Source organism: Salvelinus fontinalis, chromosome 32 (assembly GCF_029448725.1).
Source record: "Salvelinus fontinalis isolate EN_2023a chromosome 32, ASM2944872v1, whole genome shotgun sequence".
Taxonomy (NCBI): domain Eukaryota; kingdom Metazoa; phylum Chordata; class Actinopteri; order Salmoniformes; family Salmonidae; genus Salvelinus; species Salvelinus fontinalis.
The window spans coordinates 41865965-41892922 of NC_074696.1; the positions used below are offsets into that span (position 1 = coordinate 41865965).

At 41.7% G+C, this 26958-nt stretch overlaps 1 protein-coding gene across 2 annotated transcripts in view; it reads left to right on the plus strand.

Moving 5' to 3' along the window:
• LOC129831381 (oxysterol-binding protein-related protein 10-like) overlaps positions 1-26210 on the plus strand; it is an 84619-nt gene extending 58409 nt beyond the window's left edge. The window contains exons 8-13 of one of the 2 annotated variants that reach the window (XM_055894733.1): positions 10774-10926; positions 12990-13485; positions 19093-19279; positions 20744-20926; positions 23738-23891; positions 24213-26210. In XM_055894733.1, coding sequence (XP_055750708.1) covers positions 10774-10926; positions 12990-13485; positions 19093-19279; positions 20744-20926; positions 23738-23891; positions 24213-24311 — 1272 coding nt within the window. In that variant the 3' untranslated portion in view covers positions 24312-26210. The remainder of the gene's footprint in view (positions 1-10773; positions 10927-12989; positions 13486-19092; positions 19280-20743; positions 20927-23737; positions 23892-24212) is intronic. The other variant, XM_055894734.1, reaches the window with a different exon arrangement.
• The last annotated feature ends 748 nt before the right edge of the window (positions 26211-26958 follow it).

Below are 26958 nucleotides of genomic sequence, written 5' to 3' on the forward strand. Positions count from 1 at the left end.
TGTGTAAATGAATATAATTCCAACAAGAGTGGATTCTGCTACAGTGATGCATCAGAAAACATTATGTGGGGGACAGGTCAAATGTAGTTCTTGTATGCTCATGGAGGTGCATTTGGGGTAGACCCTTTCGCAGATAGAAATCCAGTCTTCCTCACCGAACGCATGTCCAATGTCTCTCTCCCAAACATGTCTCAATGCGTCATAGGGTGACCACTTCTGTTCAATAAAATGGAATATCAAATTGGGAGATTAAACCTCTCCGAACAGTAAGATTCGTAAATCGTTTTTCAACTTCAGTCATTTGAAAACGTAGTTTATCCACTTTCTTCTGACCCTCTATGAAGTGTCTAAATTGTAGGTACTTAAAAAAATATTTGTTACAGTAGGTAAGTCAAAATCAGTTTTTATCTGTTGGAACAATTTAAGAGTGTCCTGAGTAAATAAAGGCGTAAGGTCAACAATACTCTTTATCTTCCAGTCAAAAAGTCCAATACTACTTATGTGTGGGGGGGAAGTCAGGATTAAGGGACATCGGTGACCAGAGTGATACTGTATATGGTCTGGAATCTGCAAGTATCTCCTTGCATCTTTCCAAGCTAAGAGTGTATAATGTACTGTAAAATTGTCAGATAAGGCCTGGATCTTATCAAAGCTATTAATAAATGGTAAGGAAGCTATTGGTCTTGGGTGGCATGCTATTGATTCCATCCCAACCCAAAGTGAGTTGAGCCTGTGTAGGAACCAACTAATCATGTGCTTGATTTGAGCAGACCAGTAATATAGTTGTAGATTTGGCAGAGACCCCTCCTAAATCCTTAGGCTTAATTAGTTTGGTCAATTTGGTTTTAGGTTTCTTAGTGTGGGGTCACCTTGTTTTTTTAATTGTAACGATTGTTTTATTTTTTTTATTGCAGTTGCAGAGTTAAGGACCGGGGTCCTGCTAGCGGGACAACTTCCGGTGAAACTGGAGGGTGCATAATTCAAATAAATTGTAATAAATATTATGGATTTTAAACATTTTGGTACATATAAGCGTCCTATATCGGCTGAAAGCTTAAATTCTTGTTAATCTAACTGCACTGTCCGATTTACAGAAGCTATTACAGCGAAAACATGCCATGTGATTGTTTGAGGACGGCGCCCCACATGAAAATATTTTTCCACCGGCACAGGTTTCATACATTCACATATAAAGATTAAATATTAACTTACTTTTTGAAAATCTTCCTCTGATTTGTCATCCAAAGGGTCCCAGCTATAACATGTAGTGTCGTTTTGTTAGATAAAATCCTTCTTTATATCTCAAAAAGTCTGTTTAGTTGGCGCCATCGATTTGAGTAATCCACTCGTTCAACTTGTAGAGAAAGGAATCTGAAAATCTACCCCTAAACTTAGTTTCAACAAGTCAAAATATGTTTTTATTTACTCCTTAGATACCCTAAAATGTAATCAAACTATAATATTTATAATATAATAAAGTATGTTCAATAGGAAACCGATTTTAGCAGGTGCGTCATTTCTTCATGGCGCGCGCAAACACGGATTTCCAAGACTGCGTCCTTCTACTAAAACTGTTATTTCTTATTATTTTGAAGTTACAAGCCTGAAACCTTGAACATAGACTGCTGAAACCATGTGAAAGCCATAGGAAGCCAGGGAGCTATTTTACAATATGAGCTTTCTCATGCATTTCTAAGAAGATGGTCTCTCTCAAAAACAAATTCAGGTTTGTTTTTCTTTGGATTTTCTCCTACCATATCTATTGTATTATATTTTCCTACATTATTTTAACATTTCAACAAACTGCAAAGTGTCTTCTTTCCAATGGTACCAATTATATGCATATCCTGGCTTCAGGGCCTGAGCTACAGGCATTTTACTTTGGGCACGTCATTCAGGCGGAAATGGAGAAAAAAGGGGCCTAGCCCTAAGAAGTTTTAAAACAGCCTGCTTTAAATCAGTGCACGCAGAGCAGTCTTTCTCACTCTCCATCAACTCCATTCAAATTGTATCCAAAATAGATAATCCTGTTCCAGATTGATATATAGCCCTATACTGTATATAGATGACCTAGCCTACCTATTTCAGGTAATAAATGCAATGCAGTATTAGCGTTATATTTAACTAATTTATTAATGGATTATGCACAATAAACTTTTAGCCTCTGTCTCTTGTGCAATACGCAAGCACCTGTGCTCTGCTGGCCTCTCATTAAAAAACGCTCCTTAGCTCTTGGAGTCCCACGCAGGAGAAGCTAGACTAGAATAGCTTGCTGGACATCCTTTTTTTTGTGCATTTCTTATACCAATAGACTAGGGATGCAATAGACTAGGGATGCAAGCTTTTTCTGAATGTTAAATACAGCAGCCAATAGAACTCACAGGTAGTTTGATAGAAGAGCGAACATGTGATGGTGGTAGGCTATAACAGCTATTTATTCAGACCCATAACCCATAAGCATTTACTTATAGTCCTATATTATTCAAGGATGTCATTATAATGATGAAGATAAGGACAACGAAAGTTATTTCATTTAACTGTTGAAAGCAAGGAACAAAACAACCATAGAGAGATCCAATTTGTAAGTCGCTCTGGATAAGAGCGTCTGCTAAATGACTTAAATGTAAATGTAAATAGAGAGAGAAAAAAGAGGTAGGTTAATAACTAGGGGAAATATTATGAAAGGTATATACAGTATGCGTCAAAATCAAATTTGCCTGCCTATACTTGTAACTTTGTAGGCCGTATGTGCTGCACCAGAATCGCATGTTCTCTTCTGCTTTATCATGGTTTGAACCATGTGTGTAATTCCAGTCCATATAATACATTATAATACAGTACAGTAATACAGTTCACACTCAAAAAGATTAGCCTACTGGAGCTAGTTTAATTTATTTACTCGAGTATATGCGGTGCATTCGGAAAGTATTCAGTCCCCTTGACTTTTTTCACATTTTGTTATGTTACAGCCTTACTCTAAAATTGTGTAAAATGTTTTTTTCCCCCTCACCAATCTACACACCCCATAATGACAGAGCAAACACCTATTTAAAAAAAAAAGAACATTCAAAGACTTGTCCCTAAGCCACTCCTGCGTAGTCTAGGCTGTGTGCTTAGGGTCGTTGTCCTGTTGGACGGTGAAACTTTACCCCAGTCTGAGGTCATGAGCGCTCTGGAGCAGGTTTTCATCAAAGATCTCTCTGTATTTTGCTCCGTTCATCTTTCCCTCGATCCTGACTAGTCTCCCAGTCCCTGCTGCTGAAAAACATCCCCACAGCATGATGCTGCCACCACCATGCTTCACCATAGGGATGGTGCCAGGTTTCCTCAAGACGTGACGCTTGGCATTCAGACCAATGAGTTCAATCTTGGTTTCATCAGTACAGAGAATCTTGTTTCTCATGGTCTGAGAGTCTTTAGATGCCTTTTGGCAAACACCAATCGGGCTGTCATGTGCCTTTTACTGAGGAGGGGCTACTACTCTACCATAAAGACCTGATTGGTGGAGTGCTGCAGAGAGGGCTCCAGAGTGCTCCATTTCCACAGCGGAACTCTGGAGCTCTGTCAGAGTGACCATCGGGTTCTTGGTCACCTCCCTGACCAAGGACCTTCTCCTCCGATTGCACAATTTGGCTGGGTGGCCAGCTCAAGGAAGAGTCTTGGTGGTTCCAAACTTCTTCCATTTAAGAATGATGGAGGCCACTGTGTTCCTGGGGACCTTCAATGCTGCAGAAATGTTTTGGTACCCTTCCTCAGATCTGTGCCTCGACACAATCCTGTCTTGAAGTTCTATGGACAATTTCTTCAACCTCATGGCTTGATTTTTGCTCTGACATGCACTATCAACTATGGGACGTTATATAGACAGGTGTGTCCATTTCCAAATCATGTCCAATCAATTACATTACAGGTGGATTCCAATCAAGTTGTGGAATCATCTCAAGAATGATCAATGGAAACAGGATGCACCTGAGCTCAATTTTGAGTCTCATCGCAAAAGGTCTGAATACTTATGTAAATATGTTCAGTTTTTCATTCAATTTTTTTCCCCAAGGATTTTGAAAAACCTGTTTTCCATTTGTCATTATGGGGTATTGTTTGTAGATTGAAGAGGATTTTTAAAATTTATTTAGTCAATTTTAGAATAAGGCTGTAACGTAACAAAATGTTTGAAAAAGTCAAGGGGTCTGAATACTTTCCGAATGCACTGTAGCTAGCTACATCTATGGGCTTTTGTGTTTTCCTGTCATGTTTAATGTGCAGTAGCCTATCATATATGTATTGGATAACGTCACAATCATTTGGGCTTTTTTGGGCTTGGGCTCATTAAATGTCGTTAATGTAGGGCTCATAAAATGTATTTAATATATGGCTCATCAGGTTCAGATAGCATCAGGTTTGAATGTTCATGCTGATCAAAGCTCGAATCAAATCCAGACATATTTACATTTTACATTTTAGTCATTTAGCAGACGCTCTTAACCAGAGCGACTTACAGTAGAGTGCATACATTTTATTACATTTTACATACTGAGACAAGGATATCCCTACCGGCCAAACCCTCCCTAACCCGGACGACGCTATGCCAATTGTGCGTCGCCCCACGGACCTCCCGGTTGAGGCCGGCTGCGACAGAGCCTGGGCGCGAACCCAGCCCAGCCTAGGCGCGAACCCAGAGACTCTGGTGGCGCAGCTAGCACTGCGATGCAGTGCCCTAGACCACTGCGCCACCCGGGAGGTATAATTTATATTTATATGCACTATAATGCTTTTGAATGACACTTCTGGTTTTGGCAGGAAATACTGGTTACCCGGGAGAAAAGTTATTTATTCTCGGGATGGAACATTTGTAAAATACCGGGAAAAGATCATTAGTAGGAGGATGAATATATACCTTTCATAATAATTCCCCTAATGTTATTAGCCAACCTCGTCTTTCTCTCTATTGTTGCTTCCATTGCATTTATTAACTGAAAGAGGTAGGCAAGGACATCTATATACAGTATATCGGGCTATATATCAATCTAAAACAGAGTTTATTTTGGATGCAATTTAAATGGAGTTGATTTAAAGCAACGATATTTGAGTGATAAAACAGCTTAAACTCTGCAGCTGCAATAAAAAATAAATCTTTACAATTAAAAAACAAGGTGACCCCGAAAGCCAGATGGAGATGGGTAAAATTAGACTTGCATTGTCTTTATAATACCGTAGCATAGGCTATGCTGCATCAAACGTAGGCCTACCTGTCACGAGAAAAAAAGTTACCATGATCAGATGATATGTTTATATGCATTGTGAACTGCGCTCCATACTGAGATGGGATGTCTGTCCCCACCCTGAGCGTTGATTCATCATGTGGAGGCTGTAGGGAAGCCATATTTAGACATTGAATATCATTTAACAGTTCCATTTCACGCCATGCTGTTCATATAAATAACTTATTCGAATTTACCGGTTTCTCGCAGTTATTTATCCTGGGGAAATGATCAAGCTCGGTAACCGGGTTCCCGCCATTCAACCCTAGAGCGTAGTGTAGCTATTTCTGCGCGGACAGTGAATAGCATCTCCATAGCGTTAGCATCCGCCATCTTGTTGCTCGTCTTCGTCGTGTCTTCTTGTTTAAACGTTTCATCTCGTTTTCCCAGTTCCAGGCGTATTCAAGGAATGCCATCCAAATGTTGCTAGAGCCAGGAGATGTGCAAAGTGTGTACTCGTTTTGACAGATAAAATGTTAAAACATAAAAGTATCGACCCTTAGTGGAGAGGCCACGGAACACGTCTTTACGTCGCCATGTTGAAACCGCGCTCCCTTCTCAGGTTATTTTTGACATTCATAGTACTTTTCTTTGTCTTAGATTTTTGCCTCTGTTTTTGTTGCAATTCCGTGCCAGGCCAAATACAACATCTAAAAACACCAACACGCTTTCCACTCTTCTTCTTCCCAAGGGGCTTTCCTTCCCAGCTGCTACTACCCCGCTCACCCCCCCACTCTCCACTAGCAATGCCTGCTATCCTAAGATGCACTCTCCTCTGTCTCCACAGGCAGCAGCCCTGTCAGGACACACGGGTCCAAGCTGCAACCTCAAACAACACAGGCTTGGAAAGAAGTGTAAATGATAATGCTATCTCTTTTTTGAAAGTAAGCAAGTAGAGCACACGTCCCTTCATGACCTCGCCATTGGAAGACCTGTAATGCCTCTTTATATATAATGGCTTATTAGACAGTTTACAGTATAGACAGCTAAAGCTATAGTCATCAATTGTTTTAGCCCATCCAATAACATGTATCTTTGTTTTAGGCTCAGGAGTGACATAGTTTGTATTTATAAAGCGTCTCAGAGGTGGAGCGCTGATCTAGGACCAGCTTTGCTTTTTTAGATCAAAATGAATAAGATTACTTGGACAAGGGGGGGGGACCTGATCCAAGATAAGCATAAATACGGGCCTTGAGCAGCTCACATCCGATCCAGGTCCTCTCTGTGGATATTCATCAGTGTTGGAGAGGCAGACTGCGCAGCTCTTTTCCGCCTGTGCTGATCGACGTGCCAGGGTGTGAATTCACACTGCGTCTGTTTTATCTGTCAATATCCAAACAGAGCGAGTGTGTCTGTTGAGGGCTCCGAGGCCGATCCGCTCTCTGACAATGCCTCTGGTGATTCTACTCTCTGAGTTGACATTATGATCTAGGTTGTTATCGGAGAAAAGTTCTGGGTGTTTAAGCTCCTTTGTTTGGAATTCGTAGAAACTGAAGCAGCTGTTTAAGCGAGCAATTCAGAAGACGACAAAAAAAATTTATTTGATGGCTCAGAACTAATGAAGACATCGTTTCGGGCCGACTGAGCACACAAAAAATAAAAAATGTCATTTGCCGCAACAAAGTTGACATCTCACTGTGTTTCCAAAGATCTAACAACTAACTTAGTGACTTTTTCAGCATGTGAAACAAAAGGGGGAACAGAGGGGAGAAAAGTGCCTGGGCTAGTCGTGTGCTGAGAGGGTGAAGGTGAAACGAAGACAGTTCCATTGTATCAAAAGGTCAGTATTTGCGGAAGGAATGGGCGAGGGAGGGGAGCAGCGATAGAGGAACAGGGGGGATGTCATGACATTTGGCGGAGAAGTGGAGGATGAGGAGGAAAGAGGATAGGGATGAAGGTGCATGTTGAATGGACCTTAAAGGTTAGTCTACTCAAGTCAAGTGGAAGAAAGAGTTTGCCTTTGAAGTGAGAGCATGACCAGACTTCCCTCCTATCCCAGCCATCTGCCCACACACTCCCCTGACGCCTTGAGAGAGGGAGAGAGCAAAGAGAGAGGGGGGGGGGGGGGGGGGGGGGCATGGGAAGGGTAACAGAAGAGGGAGCTAGTTAAGGAGAGGGAACGTGTGATAAGAAAACAGAGTGTGGTGAATGAGGAGAGAGGGGAAGGATGAATGAAAAAGACCTGCAGTGTTCAATGACATACTGTGGGAAGAAAGATTTTTTTTTAAAGCTTATGAGAGAGAAAGAAGAGTGAAAGTGCAAAAGAAAGAGTGTGAAAGGGAGAGAGAGAAAAAGAGCGATAGGGAGAGTGTTGTTTAAAAGCCGCCCACCATACAGTAGCACCTGCTGAACCAGGGCTGATGGGGTCTCCAGAGCTGCCAAACTGCTGCTTAATTAAGCCGGCTGATCCACACCATCGTGTGACAGCCAGGAGAGGAGAAGTATGGGGGAGAGGAGAAGAGGGAAGCGTAAGGGAAACACGAGGGATGAGGGGGATGGAGGGAACGGGCCACGTCACAGGGTCTCTCCCCCTCAGAGTGGAGTGAGCTGCAGAGAGAGAGAAAGAGAGAGAGAGAGAGGCTGAGACTATGCAGCTGTACAGTGCCTTAACTTTCACTCCTCTCTCTTCGACATGCACTAGAATAGGGTGTTTACCAACCTCCACCAACACAGCGCATGTCTCTCTCCAGCCGGACAACTCTGCCTCTGCACAACGTGCTCTCAGCAGAACAAGCCTCTCAGAACTATAAAGGCTCTCTCTACAATGGCATGGGAAGAAGCTGAAGGAGCTTCAACTGAATATCATTTTAACGGTAGAATTGTGTTTCCCGGAGATTTTTGTCTTCGTAGTACCTTTCTGCAACAGTGAAGCGGGGGGTAGAAACTCTGTTCCAGGACATTGTGGACACCTGGTGTGGTACTGTGTGTCTGTGATCGGTGCGTCTTTCATACATACACAAACAGCATTACTGGAGATGAGATCCAGCTGTACTGAGAGCAAGCCTGTGTCTTCTCAACCCTGCAACGTAAGTGAGGGTGTTTAAAGTTAGACTGTTAGACTGTGTGTGTGAGTGTATTTAGTATGCCTGAGGGGGATAGATGTGTTTCGAGGTAAAGGGAGTGAGATTGCAGCAAGAGGAGCAAATTCTGTGCTTTGCACATTTTGTGGCACCCTTTGAAGGCTGTTCTAATGTTTTATGGAATGGAGAGTGACGCTCAGTGTGTTTCTTTCAAATGGTATTTCATTGTTTTAAGGGTCGTTGTTAAAATAGATTGTGACATGAGCCTTTACCCTGACACATTGGTTTGTCCGTCTCTGTGATATCGACCAATGGAGTGTCTACTCTGCCACTTGACCGCAAAATGCAGTTCTTTTTTGTTGTTGTTGCACTGATCAAATCAATGCTGTGGATAGAAGTTGATGAGCCGTGTCGTGAAGTGCTTTCGCTGAGCTGTGTTGTTCTGTGTTCTCCTCGAACAAGATGACGTAGAACACGGTCCGTTCTAACTGCCTCTGTAGCTTGACCAACTGTCAGACCCTGTAACAGCGAAGGCAGAAACCCAAAAGACTTTGTGCCAACCCTAATCATATGTATAAACCTCCAGTTCCATGAAAACAAGCAGACACATTTAGTGACTTGGTAGTCAAGTGGTATTGGCGGCCAACGATGTATTCCTATATAGTTGAATGCTTTGGTTGTTTCTGTTGTACAATAACAGAGACTACATTTTTTTTCTCCCAGCGTATGTTCCTTGTTAGCAACATGTAATGTCTACAGTGTTGAGGAGAGTAGAGACCTGCTCGCATAACTCAATTGGATCGAGGTAGAACTGAGTTGGCCTCTCAAGGAATTTCCGCTCATTATTAAGAGCCGTTTTAATGAGTTAGTGTGTTGGAGTCACAACAGACCTCCTACCTCCTTCTTTTTCTATTTCTAGCTATTATTATCCCTCTGCTTCTGGGGCATGCTAGCTCCTGGGACTGTGCGTGCGTGAGCGCGCACAAGCTTGGCTTGGAATGAAATATACATGAAATACATGCAATGAAATATTCAGGTGACAGAAAGGCAGATTCCTCCTGGTGATTTTTCTCTTTGTTCCCTCTGTTTTTTCTCTTCTCACTCCATTACGTCGCTCTAGGAGTACCTCTGTTCTCTATTCTTAACACAAGTAGAATAAGCTCCCGATATCCGAGTTAGTCACGTATGCATTTACCAACTAATGGTTCATTCTGTTTGTATAAGTGCATTACAGGCTGTGATTTACAGAGAACTGTATTCTGTCCCACATTCGGTGGCATTTTTTGTGACATTTTCTTTTCATTGCAGACTGTCACATGTCAGATGCATACGCATACTGTACATTGTTAGAAAAACAAATAAAAAGACAGGGGGAGGGAGAAGGAAAGAAGGAAGGAGGAGAAGAAGACGACCATTTTGGTTGGCCACAGACTCTGGAGCACTTTCTTACATTATATATTAGGCTTTGTGCCTTTTTGAGATATCAAAGGCACTAGGGCTCTTCTTGAACCTATATTGGATCTGCTTCCAGCTGAATGCCGGAACACAGATGGAGGACACAACCCTGTCCACGTTCACTGCACCATATCAACCATATCAAAAGCCTCGCGAAGGCATTGTGAGTCCGTGCTGGAGGCCCGAAGCTGTTGCAAGGAATCAGGCAGTGCACTCTCAGGGGAAATTCTCTGAGGTATACCTTGACAACCCCCCTGCGTGTTGCTGAACCATCATTCTGGGGGAAGGAAATGCAAAGAGGTGTGAATGTGGTCGGAATATGTCAGTGATAAATGGAACAAGAATGTATGGAACGGTTCAATTGGTTGTGTTCCCTGCCTGGTATTTAAAGGGTTCTTTTGTCCATGACAGGAAATGATTTCACCACCCCATTCTTTTTACCACGCAGCTTCATCTAAGGATGTAGAGTGAGTTTCCTGTAAACAGTATATGTTATATTCCTTTTCTTTGAGCCACGTAAAGACTGGTCTTCTTTTTTTAATAATCTGCTAAACCATTACAATTGTAACTGGCTATACTTATTTCACCCCTTATCATGACTAGATACTATTATAAGTCTAAATTGACCATAATTAAGTGCATTAATAATTAACGCATTAAGAAGGAAAGAAATTCCACAATTTTACTTTTAACAATGCACCCCTGTTAATTGAAATGCATTGCAGGTGACTCCCTCATGCAGTTGATTGTGAGAATGCCAAGAGTTTGCAAAGCTGTCGTCAAGGCAAAGGGTGGCTACATTGAAGAATCTCAAATATAAAATACATTTTGATTTGCGTAACACTTTTTTGGTTCCTACATGATTCCATATGTGTTATTTCGTTGTTTTGATGACTTCATTATTATTCTACAATGTAGAAAAGAGTCAAAATAAAGAACAACCCTTGAATGAGTAGGCGTGTCCAAACTTTTGACTGGTACTGTATGTCAGATCACTTTAAGTCTTAACTGTGTCTCTGTTGTTGGCTCTGTTGTTTCAGCAGCACCCAGCAGGGTTGGAGGCCGTCAGCCCCAGTGAGGAGGTGACTGACATGGAGGACAATGAGGAAGAGGACCTGGGCGTGTTGGACGACCAGCGGAGCATCATCCTGCACCTCCTCTCCCAGCTCAAACTAGGCATGGACCTCACCCGGGTAAGACGGCTGACGCTCTCTTCATGTCTTTTCCTTGGAATGTTAGAGCTGGTATGGCCAAACACAAACACTTACTGGTTCACTGAGGAGATTATGTAGGAATGTCAGGATTTATTTTGAACACAGCCAACTCTCTCTGCTCTCTTCGTACAGTGGCTTGCGAAATTATTCACCCCCCCCCCCCCCCCCCCCTTGGCATTTTTCCTATTTTGTTGCCTTACAACCAGGAATTAAAATAGATTTTTGGGTGGTTTGCATCATTTGATTTACACAACATGCCTACCACTTTGAAGATGCTAAATATTTTTTGTGGTGAAACAAACAAGAAACAAGACAAAAAAAATGAAAACTTGAGCGTGCATAACTATTCACCCCCCCAAAGTCAATAGTTTGTAAAGCCACCTTTTGCAGCAATTACAGCTGCAAGTCTCTTGGGGTATGTCTCTATAAGCTTAGCACATCTAGCCACAGGGATTTTTTCCCATGCTTCAAGGCAAAACTGCTCCAGCTCCTTCAAGTTGGATGGGTTCCGCTGGTGTACAGCAATCTTTAAGTCATACCACAGATTCTCAATTGGATTGAGGTCTGGGCTTTGACTAGGCCATTCCAAGACATTTAAATGTTTCCCCTTAAACTACTCAAGAGTTGCTTTAGCAGTATGCTTAGGGTCATTGTCCTGCTGGAAGGTGAACCTCCGTACCAGTCTCAAATCTCTGGAAGACTGAAACAGGTTTCCCTCAAGAATTTCCCTGTATTTAGCACCATCCATCATTCCTTCAATTCTGACCAGTTTCTCAGTCCCTGCCGATGAAAAACATCCCCACAGCATGATGGTGCCGCCACCATCATGGTGGCGGCACCACCAGGATGGTATTCTCGGGGTGATAAGAGGTGTTGGGTTTGCACTCAATTATGTTTGGGGAGTCTCCCACATGTCTTTTCGCGAACACCAAACATGTTTGCTTATTTCTTTCTTTAATTTAAACAATGGCTTTTTTTCTGGCCATTCTTCCGTAAAGCCCAGCTCTTAGGAGTGCACAGCTTAAAGTGGTCCTATGGACAGATACCCCAATCTCCGCTGTGGATCTTTGCAGCTCCTTCAGGGTCATCTTTGGCCTCTTTGTTGCCTCTGATTAATGCCCTCCTTGCCTGATCCGTGAGTTTTGGTGGGCGGCCCTCTCTTGGCAGTTTTGTTGTGGTGCCATATTATTTCAATATTTGTATTAATGGATTTATTGGAGCTCTGGGTGGTTTGTTCAAAGTTTTGTATATTTTTTTATAACCCCACCCTGATCTGTACTTCTCCACAACTTTGTCCCTGACCTGTTTGGAGAGAGCTCATTGGTCTTCATGGTGCTGCTTGCTTGGTGGTGCCCGTTGCTTGTTGCTGTCTTTGGGGCCTTTCAGAACAGGTGTATATATACTGTGATCATGTGATAGATCAGGTGACACTTAGATTGCACACAGGTGGACTTTATTGAACTAATTATGTGACTTCTGAAGGTAATTTGTTGCACCAGATATTATTTAGGGGCTTCATAGCAAAGGGGGTGAATACTTATGCAAGCACCACTTTTCGTATTTTTTAAATATTTTAAAATGTTTCATTAATATTTTTTAAGTCATTTAAAAAATTTATCAAAGTCATTTTTTCATTTCACTTCACCAATTTTGACTATTTTGTGTATGTCCATTACATGAAATCCAAATAAAAATCTATTTAAATTACAGGATGTAATGCAACAAAATAGGAAAAATGCCAAGGGGGATGAATACTTTTGCAAGGCACTGTAGTTTCCCCTTGGAATGTTAGAGCTGCTATGGCCAATGCAATGTTTACTGGTTCACTGAATAGGAATGTCTTGTTATGTACTGGTATGTCCATTTCACTAGCCTGCTCAGTTGAATATAATCATCAATAGCATCAAACAGCTATGGAATGACACTAACAAAGCTTTTAGTTTAAGTTACGACTAGTACTCCTCTTTATTACTGTTCCCTACCAGCAATCTAGTGAAGTGTCTCCCTCAAGTTTAACGGTCGCCTCACGCCTTGTTTACCAGGTGGTGCTACCCACATTCATCCTGGAGAAGCGCTCCCTGCTGGAGATGTACGCTAACTTCATGGCCCACCCGGACATGTTCCTGTCCATCACGGCTGGAGCCACGGCGGAGGACCGCATTGTACGCTTCGTTGAGTACTACCTTACCGCCTTCCATGAGGGACGCAAAGGAGCTGTGGCCAAGAAGCCCTACAACCCGGCGCTGGGCGAGACATTCCACTGTTCCTGGGAGGTTCCTCGGGACAGAGGGAGGCCCCTCAGGTCTCAGGGCCCCAGGGAACCAGCCTCCAGGGGCCCCAACAACACCCAACAACAGGACGATCCATCGGGGACTGAGTGTTACCGGGTTCGCTTCGTGGCTGAGCAGGTGTCCCACCACCCGCCCGTCTCAGGGTTCTACTGCGAGTGCCCAGAGAGGAGGATGTGTGTCAACACCCATGTGTGGACAAGAAGCAAGTTCATGGGCATGTCCATTGGTGTGTCCATGATAGGGGAAGGTGAGTGAATTGATGTGCTTTGGGTTTGTTGAGGCTCAGTTAATCCCACCACAGTGTCCGATTTCAAAAAGGCTTTACGCGAAAGCATACCATGCTTTCGCCGTTATGTTAGGTCAGTGCCTAGTCACAGAAAAACACAGCCATTTTTCCAGCCAAAGAGAGGAGTCACAAAAAGCAGAAATAGAGATAAAATTAATCACTAACCTTTGATTTTCATCAGATGACACTCATAGGACTACATGTTACACAATACATGTATGTTTTGTTCGATAAAGTTAATATTTATATCCAAAAATCTCAGTTTACATTGGCGCATTACGTTCAGTAATATTTTGCTTCCAAAACATCCGGTGATTTTGCAGAGAGCCACATCAATTTCCAGAAATACTCATCATAAATGTTGGTGAAAATACAAGTGTTATACATGGAATTAAAGATATACTTCTCCTTAATGCAACCGCTGTGTCAGATTTAAAAAAAAAGCTTTACGTAAAAAGCACACCATGCAATAATCTGAGTACAGCGCTCAGGGACCAAAACAAGTCATACAGATACCCGCCATGTTGTGGAGTCAACAGAAGTCAGAAATAGCATTATAAATATTCACTTACCTTTGATGATCTTCATCGGAATGCACTCCCAGGAATCCCAGTTCCACAATAAATGTTTGTTTTGTTCGATAAAGTCCATAATTTATGTCCAAATACCTCCTTTTGTTCGTGTGTTTAGTTAGTCCAGACGAAAAGTCAAAAAAGTTATATTACAGTTCGTAGAAACATGTCAAACGATATATAGAATCAATCTTTAGGATGTTTTTAACATAAATCTTCAATAATGTTTCAACCGGACAATTCCTTTGTCTTTAGAAATGAAAAGGAACAGAGCTCGCTCTTACGGCCGCGCGCATGACTTAGCTCATGGCATTCTGCCAGACCTCTTAGTCAAACAGCTGTTATTCGCTCACCCTTCACAGTAGAAGCCTAAAACAAGGTTCTAGAAACTGTTGACATCTAGTGGAAGCCTTAGGACCAAATTTTACACTGTATATTGGATAGGCAAAGACTTGAAAACCTACAAACCTCAGATTTCCCACTTCCTGGTTGGATTTTTTTCTCAGGTTTTTGCCTGCCATATGAGTTCTGTTATACTCACAGACATCATTCAAACAGTTTTAGAAACTTCAGAGTGTTTTCTATCCAAATCCACTAATAATATGCATATCTTAGCTTCTGGGCCTGAGTAGCAGGCAGTTTACTCTGGGCACCTTATTCATCCAAGCTATACTGCCCCCCAACCATAAGAAGTTAAACGCTGACACCATAAGTACATACATGTTTGAGTTCAAGTTATTAACTCAGCTAAAAAAGAAACGTCCCTTTTTCAGAACCCTGTCTTTCGAAAAAATCCAAATAACTTCACAGATCTTGATTGTAAAGGGTTTAAACACTGTTTCCCATGCTTGTTCACTGAAACTTAAACAATTAATGAACATGCACCTGTGGAACGGTCATTAAGACACTAACAGCTTACAGGCAGTAGGCAATTAATGTCACAGTTATGAAAACGTAGGACACTAGAGGCCTTTCTACTGACTCTGAAAAACACCAAAAGAAAGATGCCCAGGGTCATTTAACGCATCGTCTCAACACATCAAAGAGAAGACAGACAGCTTTATTTTGATGGGTGTTGTGGAATTGAAAAAAAGTAATCATTTTAATACATTTTAAATGTTTACAAATTCGATGCACTGAAATTAAAACTCCTGAAAATGAACACTCTGATTATAGTGATATTATTTCTGATTTCGCAAACAGTGTAAAGTATGTATAGAGAGGTGTGATCTAGAGCCAATCCTGTTTTTTTATTTTATTTTTTTTATTTTTATAAATCGAGGTTATCCTGCTATTGGCACACTGTCACTGGTGTAGAGCGGAGTAGGCAAGAGACAGTCGCAGCTATAGAACTACTGAATTTATTTAAGCACCATAGATCAAAACGTGACGAAACCCAAGCACTGTTGTGCTCAAAATATATCTTCATAAACAAAAAGGCACAGAGCGAACCCAAAGTGCAAAATATAAAGTACTCAGGAAATAGTAAGCGACATTCCTCTCAGGAAAACAAGTACTATTTGCAATGCCCGACAAATGGCAGAGGGACTATATATACAGTGATAGAGTGGGGATTGGAACCAGGTGTGTGTAATGATGATGAGACAAGTCCGGGGTTGATGAGTGAAGGGCGTTTGCCAGGAGTAGGTTCGGCATCAGCTAATGCCTGAGCTGGACAGGAGGGGGAGCCAAAGCGAAGGCTGCTGTCACACACTTGTTGAATTATGCAACAGAACATGACAACAACAGTAATTAATGAGGCAGTCTAGACAGCGCAGGTGAGTGCAGGTAGGCCAGGGGTATTCAACTCTTACCCGACAAGGTCCGGAGCCTGCTGTTTTTCTGTTCTACCTGATAATTAATTGCACCAATCTGGTGTCCCAGGTCTAAATCAGTCCCTGAATAGAGGGCAACCATGAAAAAACGGAGCGGAACAGGCTTTGAAGTCCAGAGATGAGTTTGAGGTGCCTAGGCAGAGCAAGTTTTTGGTGGTTGCAGTTCTGTTCCACCCCTTTATGTTAATGTTTCATATATGCAAATACTCCCAATGTATTTATTTTAATTAGGCACTTATAATTTTCTTTATTTTTACACAAAATATATATTTTTAAACCTTGATACTATTAGAAAATGTATATTTGAGTGCATTCTAAAAAAACGTTTTGACATTTTACAATAAATTGATTACCTGAATTCCCGAACTTCGTTCGTTATTTGTCCATGCCAGGAAAATGTTTGATGTGCTGTAATTCAGTCAATATCTGATGGAGGTTTTAAATTCTAAAAGGTTGGAGTCACTTCATCCATTATCCAACTGTTGCATTTGTTAGATTTGTTTTTAAAACCATTTAACAAATTTGATGACCGTTGCTAATGGCATCTACAGCGGCCAGTTTTAGTTTTACTCTCATACCTATCCTAGCCCTGCTGTAGACAGGTTCTTTAGAGTTCCCTCCGGTCTCTGTCTGATTGCTGTTCATGCTGTTGTGGTACTAGGACTAGGACGTTTGGAAGCACTGTTTGAACTCTAGCCCCCCTCCTAGCCAGCAACAGAAGGACAGGTCGGGGGGTCAGAGTAGCCCTCACACAGCATAGCTCTGTACCTACTTCCCTACTTTATTATGATTTTTGCCAATAAAAAGCAGCACATGTTAGTTACATATGAGACATGTCAGTTACATGTAAGACAATTGTTAGTTACAATCATTTGTAATAGATGCCGTTATCAATATTATATATGCATAGTCCTCTTGCACAACAGAAGGATATGAGAGTTCTCTGATGACAATCAATACAATATCTGTCGTCATGACGTCACAATGTAGGCTTTTCTGAATGAGTCACACTGATGGGATACAGGAAGCCCTTGAATCGAATTGACTAAATCTGTATATACAGTGGTTCCTCCTTTTAAAAGCTGCGAGCTTACACTGTTGGACATAGAGGGACCCAGCGTCACGGCTTCATTGCTCCAGACCACCACAAGGGGGAGTTAGAGCACTCATTATGCATTTGGGTCCCAAGGTTTTTATATGACCAATCATAACGAGTGGTTCCAATGACGAATTTGACGCAGAGCCATCCGTCCCTGGTGCCTTTCTTCAGCAAAGATGGCTGACAAAACATTACGGTGGAAGCAAATGTAAGTAGTTATAACGTCATAACGAGTCAAGCGAAACATTTAAAATTGAGAGGAATATGTTAGTTAATCGTTACTACATGATTCCAAATGTGTTATTTCATAGTCTTGATGTCTTCACTATTATTCTGAAATGTAGAATTTGAAAAAAAATAAGAATAACCCTGGAATGAGTAGGTGTGTCCAAACTTTTGACGGTTCTGTGTGTTATACTGATTGACCACGACCAGACAATATTCTCTGACGTACCTTTTTAATAACTGGTGAATCCTACCAGAGGATTTGTGCGTTCACTGTGGGATTGCTTTCGAAGCACAACTGTGACCCTCTCACATTTAGAGGCCTGTGTGGTTTGGAATCTTGATGAGTAATGCGCCTCTAATGAAAAGATAATACTTTTTTGAGCGGCCGATATATTTAGTGCTGCATTGATTGGTGCTGAGTAAGATGATATCTGGTGGAGAAGAGAGTACAGAAAGCATGTATCAGATACAATCTTGTCCTGCTGGGATTTGCGGTGGCTGTGGGTTGTCATGGACAGCACGGTGGGTCAATGTGGGGTTTGTAAATGCTCGATTTTTGTGCCTTTATGCTCTCAACCAAAGACAGTATTAATTCAGTGACATTGGACATACAGTACATTGCATACACAGTATGAAGAGGTGGACAGGGTAAGACCAGAGGGTCGAGGAGAAGGATCGATTGCGAAATACATTTTCCCCACTTGTAATATAGCCAAAAGAGTATATGCCAGCCAGTCATGTGATGAACTTCCACATGATTTCTCTACTGACTCGATTATAGTAGGTAGAAATAATACATGTACGTCACGGGCATGACATTCATTCAATCAGGTGTTCTGTGGTAATTAGGGTTGCAAACTCAACCCGATTTCATTCAGGGAGATTGCGCTGCTTATACGAACGCTAATAGCCAACAGTAGATGGCGATAGCATTGAATAGATGCTTATGCCATGTTCTATGCGTTCCTATGGTTTGCTCTTGGGGTAAGTGATAACCCCCATAGGTGTTTTGCAGTGGAAGATTAATTGGTTTGATGAGTAAGACATGAAAGCGATAGATGGGCAACCCACAGAGCAGGGGCTGGTGGGATTGCTCATTTGTACTATATGTCCTATGACCTTATGACCCAATAGGCTGTGTATGGTGACGTAGGTGAAGAGACGTTGTGCATTAACTTTAACGTCCCTCCCGTATGGGGAATCCAGTCCACGTATCCCAAAAGATGGTACTGTGAATATCACAAAGGGAGAGAAATCAATGCATGAGGCGATGTGGAGTCGTGCACAGTGGGTTTCCTCTGTTCTTCCTGAGTAACAGGGGGAAAAAACCCTGGCTAAGGATGCACACCATTGATGGTGTTAATGAGGCTGAGAATGTATATATTTATGGTATGGAAATACTGTATTTTGCAGAGGATGTTGCCATTTATTTCCCTAGTGGTCTCTGCAAAAGCTTCTGCAGTATTCTACGGCATGTACGTTTTTGTTAAAGGTTCATCTGAATTAGTGACGGGCTATTAGGAACGTAACCAATTTAAAGGAGAATCAGTAAGCGCCACATACCAAGCTAAATCGTTTGATTGAATTACTGACTCCAACATCTTATTGTACGTTATAGACGAGGAGCAACACGGTGCAAGGGACGTTTCTGGGTTAAGATCCAAATGGAGCTTTTGAGAAATAAACAATCTGTTTGAGCTGTCCTATCAACTCCTGGTCAGTTGTCGCTCATTGTCTTAACCAACCATGAACAGCCTGGGACCAGACCAGCACCAGTAAGATGCTGACCTTTAATCTGACCTGACCCTTTGATCTTTCCCTCTCTGCTCCCCAGGGACCTTGTGCCTCCTGGAGCATGACGAGGAGTATGTCTTCACGCTGCCCTGTGCCTACGCCCGCTCCATCCTCACCGTGCCATGGGTGGAGCTGGGTGGCAAAGTCACCATCAACTGTGCCAAGAGCGGCTACTCGGCCACAGTCACATTCCACACCAAGCCTTTCTATGGAGGGAAGGTACACAGGTGGGTCTCTGTTTGTGTGTGTGTGTGTGTGTGTGTGTGTGTGTGTGTGTGTGTGTGTGTGTGTGTGTGTGTGTGTGTGTGTGTGTGTGTGTGTGTGAGAGATTATTTGAATGCTCATTTTTGACATTTGTTTGTCAAGCAACTAGTTACCGACATAAAAACACCATTTAAGGATGATATCTGTGTAAAACGGGAAAAACAAAATAACTTTTGACGGTTCTGTTGAATTATGCAACAGAACATGACAACAACGGTAATTAAAAATAATCTCTCTTTTGTATAGTCATGGTTCCTGAAAATATGGACTCAATATAAAAATTTTAAGTTTGTGATAAAGCACCACATTTGGAATATAGGTAGATGTATGTACCTTGAAAATATATAGTTATTGAGCCACCCCAGATTTGGGAAATGGACGATTTGGACGTGGCACCCACTAGCATTAAAAAAACTGAATGTAAATACATATTTAGATTCCAGTCGATGTCTCTATACCAAGTTGAGTCATCTTTCAGATGCATTTGGATCTGAGTTAATATCCAATAGCGTCCCAAAGTTAGAGCTAAAAGCCTGATAGCACCAGTGCCCATATCGCTAATATATCGGTGGCTGTTTTAGGTCATTAGCTCAATCGCCAATTTCTCAACCTCTGAGTATCACAGGAACACAACGCTTTGAATGGATAACAAAGGCACGTTCATGACAAGTTGCTATGGATGAAATGTATCAAAATAACTGTTCAGAACATGAAACGCGTACTAAAACGTCGATTTTTAAACATCAGACTTGACGACATGTGTGAAAGTGTTAAATGATGTGCTTATTTTGGGGAATTCAATTCAACCATTTACTTGCGGTACGAAAGGTTAATAAACTAAAAAGTGGTGTTGTTTAACAGAAAGTGTCATTTTGCCATCAGTTCCAATTTCCTTTTGTTGCTTTTAGGGTTAAACCATGAATATATTACAACACTTTTTGTACATATTTTAGGGTACTTAAAGTAATTGTACAAATTCAAGTATTTGGTCCAATATTCCTAGCATGCAGTGACCACATCAAGCTTCTGACTACAAACTTGTTGGATGCATTTGCAGTTTGTTTTGGTTGTCTTTCAGATGATTCTGAGCGGCGATTAAAGGATTGTATAATTCTGGAGCCACTTTTATTGTAAATAAGAATATCATGTGTTTCTAATCACTTCTACGTTAATGTGGATGCGGCCATGATTACGGATAATCATGAATGAATTGTGAATCATGACGAGTGAGAAAGTTACATAAATATCAAACATTCTATTCTTATTTAAATAAATAACACAAAAAATATTCCACTGTCCAAATACTTTTTGACCTCACTGTAATTCAATATTGCTATGGCAGCACAATATATCATACGAGTAATGTTGAGCAGTGATGGGCTGCCACAAAGTTAATCTTCTGAACATAGCTGCTATGTTCCTCTCAGGGTGACTGCAGAGGTCAAACACAATCCGACCAACACTATTGTGTGCAAGGCCCAGGGGGAGTGGAACGGAACCCTGGAGTTCACCTATAGTAGTGGGGAGACCAAAGTGATTGACACAACTAAACTGCCAATCATCAAGAAGAAGCTCCGGCCTGTAGAAAAGCAGGGACGGAATGAATCCAGGTAAGATGCTCCTGGGTCCAAAATGCTGTATTTTCGGTCCCTTCTTAGTGGACCAGGGTCGTGTTCATTAGGCACCAAACAGAAGTAATCAGGACTGAAACAAGGAGGGACTACCCGGACTTGTCCAATAAGAAATATACATTTTTGTTTTCCGTTTCAGAAAGTTTTTTAAATGTTTTGCTATGGTGTATACTGAACAGTAGCTATTAAAGTAGCTATCTTGTTAGCTATGTGTGTTTTTTGTTGTTGTTGTGACTTTGGCTATGGATATTCAAGATCATTTATTGACTAATTACTGGAATAATGAATTGATCTAATGTTTAGTACTTCATTTTGGAGCACCATTAAAGGTTTTTACATAGAGTTAATTAAAGGGACATCTCTATCAGTAGTTACCCTTAACCGTTGCACCAATCCTATATCAACAATAGTCTTAAAACGTCAGTTACTATATTCTCGTTCTGAAAGTCGTCTTTATTTACTAGACTAAAGCTGGAAAATTAGGTAGTTAACTGAGTAAGGCAGTGTATAGGCTAACGGAATACAACACAGTTATCGAGGTGAGAATCTCCACAGGTCAATATACATGAACTTCCGCACTCGAACTCAGAAAACACAACAGTACAGTACATACATTCACCAGACTTTTGAGGGCGAGATGGTCTTATCAACTGAGAGGGAAATAGTGAGAGGATGCTAAAACCTCACAACTGTGAAATTATAGGTTCATCCACCAGGAGTCGCCAGTGGGCTGGCTAGGCTATCAGTCTTACAATAATCAGTTACTGCCACCACTTTGACACAGACACAACGTCACACAGAAGGGAAATTCAATGCAATGAGGTATTTACTTGAATTTGATTGTCATCTGGTTCAATTGAGTTTCTGTTATGATTGAGCGGTACACAGGGAAAAACGGTCGGTCAGGGGTCCTGGTGTTTGGCGCTTTCGGTCGAAGAAAGGCCCTCTTCGGAGCTCAAGCATAGGCTCCCTTTCTCTCTCAGTTCGGTTCTCAGATTGTTCAGTCCAAACAGATAAAGTGTTTTAAGGCACTCGGGTGCAATATAATTTAGATTCAGTTCCCCTTTTGAGAGCGTTTAAGACTCAGTGGTTCGTAATGAGTGAACAAATCTACGGGTTCAGCAGAGTTCCTGTTAGGGGATTGTTCTGTCTGAGTTGGATAAGGCTTCCTTGATCTGCGTTTGGTGTCCAAGAAGATGGGGATCATATTTTCCAATGATGTGTCCTCGCCCTTCGCTACCTGATCGGATTTCTGTTTAGTAAGACCTCTAATTTATAGGGGTTCTTTGAGAAGGCGGGCTCTAACAGCCGGACAATGTCATTGGGACCGCCCAGTTGATCCGGGGAACAAAACACATTTACTGCTCATATGAGATGAACCCGAGATTTCCTCATAAGTGTTCACAGAATGTTTAAAAGAGTTTTGAAAAAGAAAAAGAATCTCTAAGATGAAATATGTAGTCTGTGGAGTACAAACTTGACCGTGATAAAGTCCAGACATTTTATGTTATAAAATCCACATTATACCTTGGGAAAAAGAGAGGAGAAGTATCACAATGTATACTGAACACAAATATAAACGCAACATGTAAAGTGTCGGTCCCATGGTTCATGAGCTGAAACAAAAGATCCCAGATATGTTCCATACGCACAAAAAGCTAATTTCTCTCAAATGTTGTTCTCAAATTTGTTTACATCAGTTAGTGAGCATTTCTCCTTTGCCAAGATAATCCATCCCCCTGACAGGTGTGGCATATCAAAAAGCTGATTAAACAGCATGATCATTACACAGGTGCACAACTCTAAAAAACTTGCAGTGCCACAGATCTCAAGTTCTGAGGGAGCGTGCAATTGGAATGCAGACTGCAGGAATGTCCACCATAGCTGTTGCCAGATAATTGAATGTTAATTTCCCTACCATAAGCTGCCTCCAACGTCGTTTTAGAGAATTTGACGGTACTGCCAACCGGCTTCACAACCGCAGACCACGTGTATGGCGTTGTGTGGGCGAGCGGTTTGCTGATGTCAATGTTGTGAACAGAGTGCCACATGGTGGCGGTGGGGTTATGGTATGGGCAGGCATAAACTACGGACAACGAACACAATTGCATTTTATTGATGGCAAATTGAATGCACAGAGATACCGTGACAAGATCCTGAGGCCATCACTTCATGTTTCAGCATGATAATGCATGGCCCCATGTCGCAAGGAACTGTACACAATTCCTGCAAGCTGAAAATGTCCCAGTTCTTCCATGGCCTTCATACTCACCAGACATGTCAGCCATTGAGCATGTTTGGGATCCACACCCCTTCCTTTTAAGGTATCTGTAACCAACAGATGCATATCTGTATTCTCAGCCATGTGAAATCCATAGATTAGGGCCTAATACATTTTTTTAAATTAACTGATTTCCTCATGAACTGTAACTCAGTAAAATCTTTTAAAATTGTTGCATGTTGTGTTTATATTTTTGTTCAGTATATATATCCAGGTTATATCAACATGTCAAGAGTCCAACAGTTTTAATACAGCGAAGACAACGTGTTTAGTTGTCCTTTTGCTCTGAGGACCTTAAAAAGCCGTAAAAAGGGTCTCCTGACAACTAGCAGCGCATTCAGAGTTGTAAAAGGATGATGGGGAGGAGCCGTTTGTTTGTTCTGTGATGGGTTGAAAGGGGGCGCTGTCAATTACAGAACCTCTAGGTCTCGGGAATGGAATGTCATGCTCTGTCCACTCGTGGGCTCATGACACACAATTCTATACGTTATGTGTCTGTGTCTGTGTAGGCGGTTATGGCAGCACGTCACCAGGTCACTGAAGGAGGGGAACATTGACGAGGCCACGGGACACAAGCATCGTCTAGAGGAGCGCCAGCGAGAGGAGGAGAGGCAGAGAGCTGCAGATAACTCGCCCTGGACACCCAAATATTTCAGCAGAAAGGTACAGTTACGGGAGGAAGTTGAGCCGAGGTTAAATATAAAACTATGGTTGGGGCTATATGTTCAATCCTATCCCTTACCTTGTTTGATCATACCTTCATCTTACTTTTCACCCTACTTTTTTCTTTGGACCCATGAACTGCTGGAGATCGTCTCCACCTGGCTGCCCCTTTGACCTAACCTAAAAGATCATGCCTGAGCGGAGTTCCCACATCCGGTTGTTGGTACCTCCACTCAGGGTGCTTTGTCCCAAGGTGCAGGAGCCCGGCTCAATTGAACCACTGACGCTCATCTGGTTTTGTGTCTTTGTTCTTGCCTTTAGGGAGAAGGCTGGATCTACCACAAAAGTCTGTGGAAATCTCACGGACACAAGAACCAGACTGCTCTAATGGACACTAACAGAGTGCCTCTATCCCCCTAAATGAAGGGCCAGGCCAGGGGAAGGATAATGATGGAACAGCTTATTGAGGGAGTGATGCCACTCTCTATTGGGACCCGAGATACTGACTCTTAATGACACGGACAAAGGACACGCTCATGTGGATCAAGGTGCCAAAGTGGTTTCCACTTGAACTACGAGGGTGGGCGGGACAAAGATCGATTTTTATAGTGCTCGAGGTCGAGCGTTTAGATTTTTCACTTTGCCAAGGCCATTTTTTTTTGCAAATGCACAGTATGATATGATTTGCCACTGGTATTTTGTACCAGTTGTGTTGACACATACAGGGTCCATTTTGGTCCAATCGCCTTTATTTGTCATGCAGCATCAGAATGCAATGGTAGAAGAATGCAGATGGCACAGATGGAATCGGAATCAGGAGGAGTCCACTGCAGTGTTGGTGGAATACAACAGTGATCATAGCAGAGATATGTTTATGTTACCATTAGTTCCCATCCTGTTTTTAACAAATGCTAATGACTAGAAGTAGTCTATTTCCTACCACTTTCCCATTCTACCCATCCTTATCCCATCCCGACCTTTGGAATGAGTTCCGAGTTCCGACCATTCCTGAACGGAACTGTCTCCCTCGGCTCTTCCACGCAAACCGATTTCCCATCACTCTCTTACCCACTTATTACGTTCGTAATCCCATACCATCACCGCTTTTCTTTAGGTTTCTAACGGAGTGTTTATCTCCCCGTGAGGCGTTTCCTCCTTCCAGGGATGTGTCCTTAGGTTGGCATTGACATAACAGAATTAAGCTGGAGCTTGTACCCAGCTCACGACTCCCCGTGCTAATATCTCAGTGGGCGGCCTCTGCATTGAATATGGATAAGGTGCACAGGAAGACACAAGCACATTCTCACAGAGGGGTACCCGAGAGGCGTCGTCTCTCCAGATGTCATTCTGAATGAGATTGTTGACAGGTACAGTGGTGGTGGTGGTGGTAGTAGTAGAGGGGTTGTTTTGGGTCATGCATAGCTATTATACGTTTACATTTTCACAAAATGTACTAACTGACATACAGTATATACTGTGTATATATTTAGTTAAATACTATTTATACCGTGCATTCGGAAAGTATTCAGACCCCTTGACTTTCTCCACATTTTGCAAAAACACCTGTTTTTGCTTTGTCATTATGGGGTGTTGTGTGTAGATTGATGATGGAAGAAAATAAATGTTGATCCATTTTAAAATAAGGCTGATTAAAATTGATTAAATAAAACAATTTCCTCATCGATCTACACACAACACCCCATAATGACAAAGCAACAACAACAACAAAAAAATGTTTGCAATTGTATTCAAATCAAAAAACATATCTTATTTACATAAGTATTCCTTTGTAATGAGACTCGAAATTTAATGTGGGAAAAGTGGTCGGAATACTTCCAATTGCACTGTATCTGATTGCCTTTATTATATATATTATTCAGCCAAACAACGAATGGAACATTTTTGTTTTTAGTTTGCTCCACATTTTAGTCTTAGAATAGTGATAAATGCTATATTCTCTGGTTGTGAAGTAATTCCAACCATCCAATCTCAACCATCCATGACTATAGACTGTGTGTCTTGCAGCATTACATTGTAGTACTATCATGGTGTCGATCCTGACGTTAGTATAATCTTGCAGTCCAAATGAGAAAATCAGCAGGGATGAAAATTAGCGGTCCAGTTTCTTGCCGCTACTGAGTAATTTGGAGAAGTGCCCGATTTCAATTTAAGAAATTATGCATTTCTCACGCACGCCTTTCCTTCGCACTTCTCAGTAGTTGGTATTCCCGATTTACCTTATGAAAGTGCCTACCGGGCTTTGCAGGTGTGGTTCCCTTGCACGCACTGAATAAATTAAACTGCTGAATAACCATCCCACTTCCTGGCCAACAGATTTTCTTGTGGACTTTTCATTCAGTAGGGTTATCAATACATTTACCTTAAGCCATCCCTTTAAATACGGTGACTTTTTAGTTTGAATTTTGACCTAGGACTCAATAGAATATATTGAAATAAAACCCATCTAAATATATGCATATTGGTCTCAGTTTCAGCATCAATTGGTCGATTTCCTAGGGTTAGGAAAGTGTTTATGAATAATAAAAAAACAGGTTTGGAGAGACTTTACGCACGAAAGAAAGATAACTGTGGTTTGAGTCATTCAGAAAATTGCCACATTCAGATCTTTAACACATGGTAATGTTGGAAGATTAGTGTACATATAATTGTAATAGGGAGAAGTGTACAATAGTAGGCTATATCCTGGTCAGTTCCAGGGTTAGTGCAGGCAATAGTGTGATGACACAACCAAGTATTGTGCCATTAGTTGGGTTCCAACTGTTACGATCGTTCCATAACGATTGAATTAGCCTACGTGTCTTTTTTTTAATGATCAACTGTTACTAATGATCCACAGCAACAACCACATGGACGTGACTAACCGTCGAACACTTACTTACGAGCCCTTCCCAACAATGCAGAGAGAAGATTATAAGAGTCCAAGGAATAAATAGAAAAATAATAACACAAGGAATGAATCGAATCAAATTGTATTGGTCACATACACATGGTTAGCAGACGTTCATGCGAGTGTAGCGAAATGCTTGTGCTTCTAGTTCCGACAGTG